This window comes from Rhinolophus sinicus, linkage group LG11 (assembly GCF_036562045.2).
Source record: "Rhinolophus sinicus isolate RSC01 linkage group LG11, ASM3656204v1, whole genome shotgun sequence".
Taxonomy (NCBI): Eukaryota; Metazoa; Chordata; class Mammalia; order Chiroptera; family Rhinolophidae; genus Rhinolophus; species Rhinolophus sinicus.
Genome location: NC_133760.1, coordinates 11,097,432 through 11,107,216, shown reverse-complemented (window position 1 = coordinate 11,107,216; position 9,785 = coordinate 11,097,432). Strand labels below are relative to the sequence as shown.

The 9,785-nt window shown below is 42.9% G+C and overlaps 1 protein-coding gene across 1 annotated transcript; it reads right to left on the bottom strand.

The window, feature by feature from the left end:
• Positions 1-419: 419 nt before the first annotated feature.
• On the bottom strand, positions 420-9,551 carry LOC109458004 (cytochrome P450 2G1). The gene is made up of 9 exons (XM_019751316.2): positions 9,311-9,551; positions 8,541-8,703; positions 7,084-7,233; positions 5,759-5,919; positions 5,338-5,514; positions 4,278-4,419; positions 2,625-2,812; positions 2,371-2,512; positions 420-1,542 (listed from the first exon to the last, which is right to left on the bottom strand). Exons 1-9 carry the CDS (start codon positions 9,488-9,490, stop codon positions 1,361-1,363), a joined length of 1,485 nt encoding a protein of 494 aa, XP_019606875.2. The 5' UTR covers positions 9,491-9,551; the 3' UTR covers positions 420-1,360.
• Between the last annotated feature and the right edge of the window lie 234 nt (positions 9,552-9,785).

Here is a 9,785-nt window from a genome sequence, read left to right as displayed (position 1 = left end):
TTACCCCCTCCTTCAAACTATTCATCATACAATAGCTAGAGTGAGCCATTTAAAACATGTCAATACATGTCACCCTAGGCTCACCAGCCCCCCAAAGTCCTCCATCTCACTCAAGTCTCCAGGGAGGACCACAAGGCCCCAGTCAATCTGGCCCTTTAACTCTCTACCCTCATCTCATTTATTCTTACTCTTTCCCTTCCTCTTCCACTCCATGTATCTCCTTGTGGATTCATGTACACATGCAGCTTTCTGTCTTAGACTCTGCTCCTTTTAATTGTTCGTCCAGGAACACTCCCTCTCAGATATCTCCATGGCTTGCTCCTCATTGCCTTGTGAAACCACCCATGACCACCGATTTAAAATTACCAATCCTGGAATTCCCTATCCCACTCCCCTACCTTCTTTCTTAACAAAGTATGTCATTTGTTTATTTATTATGTTTATTTTTCATTGTCTACCTTCCGCACTAGTATGTAAGCTCTATGAGGGCAAGAATCTTGTCCATTTTGTTCAATGATGGATCCTAAGTACCTGCAGAGTGTGCTGGCACACGTTGGGTGTTTGATAAATATTGGTTGAATAAAATGAATTCTGGGGGAAAGCTTTCATCAGCTGAGCAAGTTGATGGAGTTTAGAAATGGAATAATAGAGCTATGGGTGATTTAACTATTCTTCAAAATGGATTGGAGAGTATTTGGAATTGGAAATTATAAGAACAACCAGGGGACCAGGTTTAGAAAGAGAGATGATGGGGAGGGAGAGGTAATGAGCCAGCAAGATGGTTGAGGCTGGGATATTATGAGGGTGGCCCAACGAGTAGGAAATCTCTGGTGGGGAGCTGGCAGGAAAGATACTTAAAAACAAGGAAGTGAAAAAGGCCATTTTGAGTTGTTTGCAGTGCCTTACTGATGTCACACACACAACACACAGTAAACCTGCTACACTCCATAGTCTTGAATTCCTTGTTGCCTTTGGGGGGAGGTGGTAAATATGAGGATCAAGGAGAAGGGATTGTGACCCACAGTTTGGTCATTATGAGGGCAAAGACAAAGGAACACCATAAAGACATGGAAACTACAGCAAGAATTTGGCATAGACAGAAACCTCACCAGAGGTGATCAAGTACACGAAAAATACGCAGGCTTTTGTTGAAATGTTGGACTGGCCGTTTCTTTTCTATAGGATGGAGAAGATATGCAGCTCTATATTTTTAGGTGACCCTTGCTGACCTGTAGCCCCGTGACAGTAGTAATAGTGCCTTCTCTTAGGGGTATGGTGAGACTTTAGGGGGTGGGTGTCCCTCTACACTTGGGCAGAACTCTGTTCTCCCACGGTTCCTTCCGCACCCGGTAGGGGGCGCTCAGCGGGCCACAAGGCAGAGTTGATAGATCGGGGGGATGTTGCCAAAGCCTGTGACTCTGGGCGTGATATCGATGTCAGCCGGTGGCACCAGCGGGCGTAGGGAGAAGTTCTGAAGAATGGAGGTCAAGTAGAGGAAGAGCTCCATGCGGGCCATGGACTCGCCCAGGCAGATGCGCTTTCCTGTGAGCACAGGGGAGGGCAGGAAGGTGAGTCACTCTTGCACTGGGATAATGCGGAGTGGGGAACCTTTTGACCCCCATGACCCCCTCTGAGCCTCAGCTAACTTCCTCAGCCTCTTTGGGGTCATGATAATACCCACTTTATAGAGTTATTGTAAAGACTCGGTGGATTCCTATAGTTAGTGCTCAGCTAGGATACGCCACCCAACACGTGGCAGCTACTTCTCTGACGGCTCGGATTCCATCAGATTCCAAGATGGAATGGTTGTAAAGGACCCTCCAACTTGAAGATTCTGTGTATTTCAATTTCTCAAAGGTTTATAAAATGCCTAATTGGTGCCAGATACTGGTGAGAGGGAGAGAAATGAAAGCTCACACTTAAATAGTGCTTACGTCAGTCACCGTTCTAATGGCTGGCGAGATTAGTCTCCATTTTACAGATAGGGAACTGCAGTAACTTTCCCATGCCACACAGTTTGTAAGTGATAGAGTGAGATCCTCTTTCCTAACCACTGGTCACTTTTATAGTACAATGGTGGAGATGAGTAATTCAGACTACATAGTTCAGACAGAGACCATATGGCTAGAAAAACCTAATATAGTTTCTATTTGGTCCTTAGCAGAGAAAGTTTGCTCACCCCTGTTTAGTGCTATTACTTTTCTTATTAGCACAGTCAATGGTTCCAATAATATTCCATGATTCTGGGATTCTCTGATTCTACAAAACAGCGTTCAATTTCCTATTCAGACCTGAATATCAACTACAGATCAATGGTTGGGTGACATATCAAGCATGTTCCTGGGGGGAACTCAGACCATAGAAACCTACCAGAAGAAAAAGGCACAAAGGCTTCATTCTTCTTGAAGCGGCCAGACTCATCCAAGAAGTGTTGGGGATAGAAGGCATCTGGGTAGCGGAAGTATTTTGGGTCTTTGAGAACTGAGCCAAGCAGGGGAAACACATCGGTGCCCTGGGGTGAAAATGGAAGCAGTTAAAAGAAATCAGTGTTGGAGTATGGGGTAAGGAACCAGGAGAAGAGGGGGTGCAGTGGAAGGAGAAGGGGTGACAATGGTGTACTCCACCTTCGGCAGAAGGTAGCCTCGGAAATGAGTGTCTCGGATGACGTTATGGGGGACACCCATGGGCACGATATCTGTCAGTCTTTGTATCTCGTGGATCACGGCATCTGTGTAGGGCATCTTGACTCGGTCATCCACACTTGGGATCCGGTGTGGTCCTATCACCTGGTCAATTTCTTCATGGATTTTGGCTGGAGAGGGTCAGAAAACATAGCAGACAAGAACACGGGAAGTGTTTCTAGAAGCCAGGGTTGGGCCTTGGGTTTGTATCTTCAGTACCGGTGGACCCTGAGGGAGCAAGCCATGTGTGTTTGGATTGCCTCTTTATTCTTAACACCTGACACATTGGTGGCTGGGGGGGTGGTTAAGAAATACTCATCAGACTATGGGGAGGCATGCAGCCTGGATCCTTGAATGCTAGTTGGGACTTTTGGTCTTTATATTGAAAGCACCAAGGAGCCATGGAAGGCTGATGAACAGGGCAGTGTCTTGGTCCCAGCTGGGCTTTCATACACAGAGTTTTGACGGGATAGGGAAGAGGCACAATAGATAACTAGGACAGGATTGAAGCAAATGACAAAATTATGTGACAGTGATTAAGAACACTGTTGATGCAGTTCACCCATCTGCACTTCCTGGTTGAGTGACCTTGGGGCAAATGACTTTGCTTTCTGACCCTCTGTCTCTTCATCTTCAGAACAGATGTGATGGTCTAACACACTCATAGAGTTGTAAAGGCCACATAAAATTCAGCATGCAAGTAACTCGGACAGTGCCCAGCACCTAGAAAGTATCCATTACATATTTGATTACTTAGATAAGTTGGACAATGGAGGAGTTTGAGTGGAAACAACTTAGTGTCTCCCATCATCTGTACCAGGAAAAATTCATTGGCTTGTTTTGAACTGCATTAGAAGGAAGCGGGGCTAAAAATGGATATTTTCCTTAAACAAGTAATGAGCTCCTCATTACTGGTGTGACCCAACTGCACCAGATTGCAATTTATTGGAGATGGATTCTATTTGATTCAGGCACCGTAGTCAGCTAAATAATGGCCATTAAAGATATCCACCTTCTAATCCCTGGCACCTGTGAATGTGACTTTATATGACAAAGGGACTTTGCAGATATCATTGATTAAAAATATTGAGAAAGGGAGATTATCCAGAATTATCCAGGTTAGCGTTAAATATAATCGGAAGTGTCTGTATAAGACGAAAGGAGGAGGGTCAGAGTCAGGGAAGGAGATGTGACAATGGAAACAATGGAGATTTGAAGATCTGTGCTGCTGGCTTTGAAGACTTAGGGAAAATCATGAGCCCAGGAATGCACGGAATACCGCTCCAGAAGCTGGAAAAGGCCGGGACTCATTCTACCGTGATTCAGCCCAGTGGAAGCCTATTTGAACTTCTGAACTCCAGAAACTATACAATAACAGATTATGTTGTTTTAAGCTACTAAGTTTCTAGTAGTTGACAACAGCAGCCATAGTAAACTAATAAAGCACCAAGTATAAGATTAAATTAAATGATTCTGAGGTTCTGTATCGTGAGATTCTAAAGAGTCTAAGCCATAGGGTTCTGAGGTTTCAAGGTGATGCCTTCTTTCCTGTTGGGAATGGGAGTCACCAGGTAAGCAGCTCAGGTGGACACTCACCTTCCACCTCAGGATGCTTCATCAGGAGCAGAAATCCATAGCGCAGGGTGGAGCTCACAGTCTCTGTGCCAGCAAAGAAGAGGTTGAGAGTGGTGAGGACCAAGTTCTTGAGGTTGAATTCTGTGTCAGGGTTATTTTTATCCTGAAAATGAGTGGAATAAGAAAGAGAAGCATCAAATATATGGTGATGGAAGGAGAGCTGACTCTGGGTGGTGAGCGCACAAGGGGATTTATAGATGATGTAATACAGAATTATACACCTGAAATCTATGTAACTTTACTAACAATTGTCACCCCAATAAACTTTAATTACAAAAAAAAGAATCATCCTTTTCTGTCTTTATCTTATTGTCTTCTTTTATATATGGGCAGGTCAGATGGGTAAACCAAGTAGATATCTGGGAGAGGAAACAGCCAGGGGAAAGGTCCTGAGGCAGGACTGTGCCTGGTGTGTTAGAAGAACAGCAAGGAGGAGACTAGTTGCTTCGAGTGGAGTGAACAATAAAGAGAGTGGGAAGAGAAGAAAATAGAGAGTGCCTTGTCAGATTTGAAAGTTCTGGAACATTAGGGTGCATAATTTTAAACTTTTAAGTGCTGCTGTTCTGTGTTAAATATACATATATTTCTAAAATTCTAAGAATCTATGATACAGAAGTATTAAGTTTCTAAATTTCTACATCTCTAAGACTTCCAACTTTCAAATTTAAAGTTTAAATTCTTAAGTTTAAAGACTAAATGTCTAAGCCTCTCAAATTCTAGAACTCTAAGACTCATTCTACTTTTCTACAGTTGTAAGCTCTGGCGGTTGTAATCACACATGATTAGAAAAGTATAAAATTTTTAGTGTCCATGTTCTTAAAATTTTTAGATTCAAAGTTTATTTCAAAAATATAAGCGTTTATGCCTTTACAGTCTTTGTATCTCATCTATAAAAAAAAGTACACTAAGTGAAAAAATGCTTGCTTTTTTTTTTTTTAGTCTCTAACATGTTTACAAATGAGTTGCAGGTGTTAGGGATTGAGGAGATGAAAGGAAAGGGTTGGGGAAGACGAAGAGGTACCTGGTGCATCTTGATAAGGAAGCAGTCAATAAAGTCCCGAGGGTTCTGTGGGTCAAGGGACTCTTCATTGGTCTTGACCCGAGAGGCAATGAAGTCCTTGAGCTCTTCTATCAAGTAATAGATGCGATTGTGTCTTCCTGGCAAATGTTGCATGATACCGGAATACATGTCATATAGCTGTGGGCAATAGACAAGGGGGATTTGTCAGCACTGGGCACCTGGGGCCAGCGTGGGCTGGGCCTGGAGTCAGAGAGCTGGGCTCAACAGCCCACACTGAGTCTGAGAACTAAGTGAGTCTATGTGCCTCTAGGAGACTCATATTGATACTTGCCTCCAAGGGCTGTGGGGAGCATTAAGTAAGACAGGCAAGTGCTTTGTTAACTGAAACTGGGGGATGGGCAAAGAGGTGGCTGGTGAGCACCTGTGCCCAGGGCGTGCTCATCTCAATGAAGCTCTCGTTGATCATCTGCAGAAGCTTCAGGAACTGCTTGTCCTTGTAGTCGAAGCGGCTTCCAAAGACGACAGAGCAGATGACGTTGGAGACAGTGCAGCTCAGAAAGAAAGTGGGTTCGATGGGAGTGCCTGGGTAATGAAAATGGTGATGGAGGCAGTGATTAGGATAGAAGTCCTGGTTCCACTGCCTCATAGCATGTGTTCATTGTTTCATTCTTGTGTTTTGCGTCTAGATTTCCCAATATGCAAATTGGTCTAGTAACCTCTTCACTGGTTCATGAGGATTCAATATAATTATCCATGTAAAATGCTTAACACTGTCCTCGTCATGTAGTAAACACTAAAGAAATACTGGTGAAGCTTAATGACTACCTTTTGGTATTAGTATTTAATTGTGTTTGTTCTGAAGAGTCACAGATTTGGGGAAGAAGCTATACATTTAAAAAAAAAAAAAAAAGAATGACTGGATTCTGTCTGTCTCTATCAATGATTCCGTTCGATCCATTAAGAAAATCCTTCTGCTGCACCAGCTATAGAACAGGATGCTTATCAGGTCAGTGGGTTTGGACACAATTTCTCCAAAACAATGCCCATATTCAAAAATATACAATCTTGCAAATAGTTTCTGGGGGTACATGGATATTCAAAGCCTTTATGCAGATTATTTACCATCCATAGAGCCCAGGTGAGGAATTTCTGATTGAGAGAAATTATCTCTATTTCTGTCTCTGATCTATCCATCTCTGTTTTTCTCAGCCTCTGTGTCTTTTTTCTATAGACCCCAGTGGTTCCAGATCTTATTTTTCAGTGGGGATCAGATTCCTTAAAAAAACATAATGAAATGTGTATATAATTTCAGATTTGCAAGATGAAACAGTTCTAAAACTTTGTTTCATTTTCACAACAACGTGAATATACTTAATCCTACTGAAAAGTACACTTAGGAATGGTTAGGATGGTAACATTTTATGTTATGTGGTTTTTACACAGTTGTATGTGTGTATGTTTGATCCTGTCACCAGAAAAAGGCACAAACTCACATATTGTGAAAGTCTGCAAGTGATATAAGGACCTCACAAACTCTGTGAGATCCATTGATTAAATTTTCTGGACACGTAATCTCTAAGGGTCCTTCACGTTAACTTTTCGTATGGAACCTGGCTGGAAATAGTAAATCCTTAATCTTTTTCATCCTCTCCCATTCCAGAGCTTTCTCCCACCAAGGTCTATCACCTCATAACTGAGCTCTCCCACCCAGTAATCTTGCAGCCCTCCCCCTTGACGTCCCCATACCCTTGGTCTTCCGTAATTCTTCTAGTAGGAAGCTAGCCTCCTCCTGGATCCGCTCCTCAATGCTCCGCTTTCCCATCCCAAAGTCGCGGAGGATAGTCAGGGAGAAGCGTCGAAGAATCTTCCATCGTTCTCCGTTAGCCAGAGCAACACCTGCCAGAATGTCAGTGTCAGGCTTCTGCCTCCCTCCCCTTCCTGTGTCCAACTCTGTGCTAGACAAGGATGAGGACAGATTTTGAAAGCTCTACACGCTGCTCTCAGGGCAGCCCATCCCAACCTCCCAGGCTTGCCGGGTAGACAAAGGTTCCCTACAGGACCCTAAGAAACAGTTCCGGACTGAAGTGGAGGAAAGGGAATTGGGCTTGGAATGATTGGGGGAGGTCAAGAAGAGTTTCTTACAGGACGAAGATTTGGAGTTGGGTAAATAACTGGATGGACGCATAGGAATGTGGAAGGAAGTATATATAGGTAAAATGTCATTTAGAGTACACTGGGATTGGGAGACTATCTCCATTTACTATATACTACTTGGATTCTTTAGTTAGACACATACAGGTACACAAAATCTCATACTTGTATATCAACATACCTACACAAATGGAGTTACCATGTAGTAAGAAACATTTAGAAATTACCATACATACATTCATTGGGGAATGAATGTTTAGAAATTTAATGAAATGATTTTGGTGGATTAATGACTGGAAGGAAGAGTTTATGACTGGAATGACTAGTGAGTGGATGAAAGACTTAATGGATGGGTGAAAGGTGAATGGATCAATGATTTGAGATGGATGGATAAATGATTGGAAGGATGTATGTATGGAAAGATTAATAGATGGATGAATGATGGAAGGGTTAATGAATGGATGGATGGAATGATGGACAGACCAGTAAATGGAAAGTTAATTGATAGATGTATAGATAAGTTGGACAGAAAGATATGTGTATTGAAAGTCTAATTAACAAATGGGTTTTTTGGTGGATGAATGGGACAATGGAAAAATGGGTGGATGGAAAGAATAGTGTGAGGCTGCTTGGAATTGAAGGGTGTGGGCAGTTAGAGACAGATGTATAGGTAACATTGGAAAAGTATCTACCTAAATCGAGGAGGCAGAGACCTATGGGTTGGCTGTGTGTGTATGTATAGGAAAATAAGAAGTAAGGTTGGCAACGAGGGCTTCTGTGGGTACACAGGGTCACTAATGCATTAAAAATAAGAACAGAAGTAACGCAGCAGATACTCTAGAGTCAGATGGTTTGGGTTCAAAATAAAATGGTTCTACCGCTTACTGTGTGATATTACCTAACCTTTCTCACCTTCAGTTTCCTCATTTACAAAATGACTCAGACATTAATAGGTCTCTCAAAAGAGTTAATGCAGTAATTCATGTAATGAAGAACTCGGGACATAGGAAGTACATTATAATAATTTTGTTTTCATTGTTGTTGTAACTTACCATAACCTTGGAAGTTTCGCTCTAGTGAAGCCAACTCTCCACGGCCACTGAACTCATCTGCTCGGTCTACCAGGGCCTCCTTCACTGCTTCATGTCCACATAAAATAACCACTGGCCGGGGACCCATGTACACAGTAAAGACCTGGCCATATTTTTCCCTGAGCTGGGAGAGAAAGAAGACATAAGAGGGCGGGAGGTGGGGTGGCGGGTTTGATTGCAGCACCAAGTATAGACCAATCAGGATTTTAGGAGATGAAGATTTTAAGGGAATACGAATGTGGGAATAACATAAAATTAGTCCTGGGCTTGGAAGGACTATTGAGACCATGGCACAGATGCCTTTCCTCTTGAGATCCTGGGCAAGACGCCCCAAACATCTCCACAAGTCTTAATTTTCTCCTGTGAAATGATGGACCAGGATGAGATGAACTCCAAGGTCCATGCTTCTTTCTCTGAAGTGTTAAATTTCTAGAATCCTAAGATTTCATGATACTGAGTCTCAACGTTCTAAGATAACCAGACTGCAAGAATCCTAGTGTTTAAGGATATAAGGTACTGGGATTCCAAAGTCCTGAGACTGTGGGAGTGTTGAGTTCCAATGTGCTGGGAATCTGTTTCCAAGAGTTTAAGATTCTGGAATTTCAGAATTCTAACATTCATAAAATCTGTGTTTCCAAGAGTCTGTGTTTTAGAAGTTAGAGGTTATATATATGTATCTGTCAATAGGATTAGTTGCTTCCAGCTCTAAGAGAGGAGGTAGGCAGACTCACCTTCATAAAAGACTGAAAGGTGGCATCCGTACGAACTTGTAACACGTTCCCCAGGAAGGGTATTGGTGTGGGTCCTGGGGGCAGCTTTCCTCCCTTGGTGACCTTCTTCCAGGCAATGAGGATGAGCAGACAAGACAAGCAGAGTGCTAGAAAGATGGTGAAGGCCCCTCCTAGCTCCATGGTGCTGGGTCAAGGTGTTGTGTCCAGCGCATCAGATCCGGTCTAAATACGTTCTGGGAAAACAGCTGTGCAGAAATCTGAACACCCTGGGATTAAAGTTTTCCGGGTATGGATGCCACCAGAGAAGAGATTACTTTGTCTGGGGGGTGATTATATAACCTATAATCTCCAAACTAAATAAAGGTGGATTAAATTCACCCAGGGAAATTCACTGGGGCCATGCCCTTTTCTTCATATTTCAAGTCCCTCAGTTCTTCTCCCTCAGCTCAGCCCCTAGTTCACCATGTCTTGTAGA

Excerpts from the sequence above, each read along its gene's own strand:
- LOC109458004 (XM_019751316.2), bottom strand. The coding sequence starts at position 9,490 with ATGGAGCTAGGAGGGGCCTTCACCATCTTTCTAGCACTCTGCTTGTCT. Across the intron at positions 5,515-5,758 it reads TGAGCACGCCCTGGGCACAG|CTATATGACATGTATTCCGG; the intron begins GTGCTCACCAGC and ends TATTGCCCACAG. Across the intron at positions 2,513-2,624 it reads GAGGCTACCTTCTGCCGAAG|GGCACCGATGTGTTTCCCCT; the intron begins GTGGAGTACACC and ends TTTTCACCCCAG.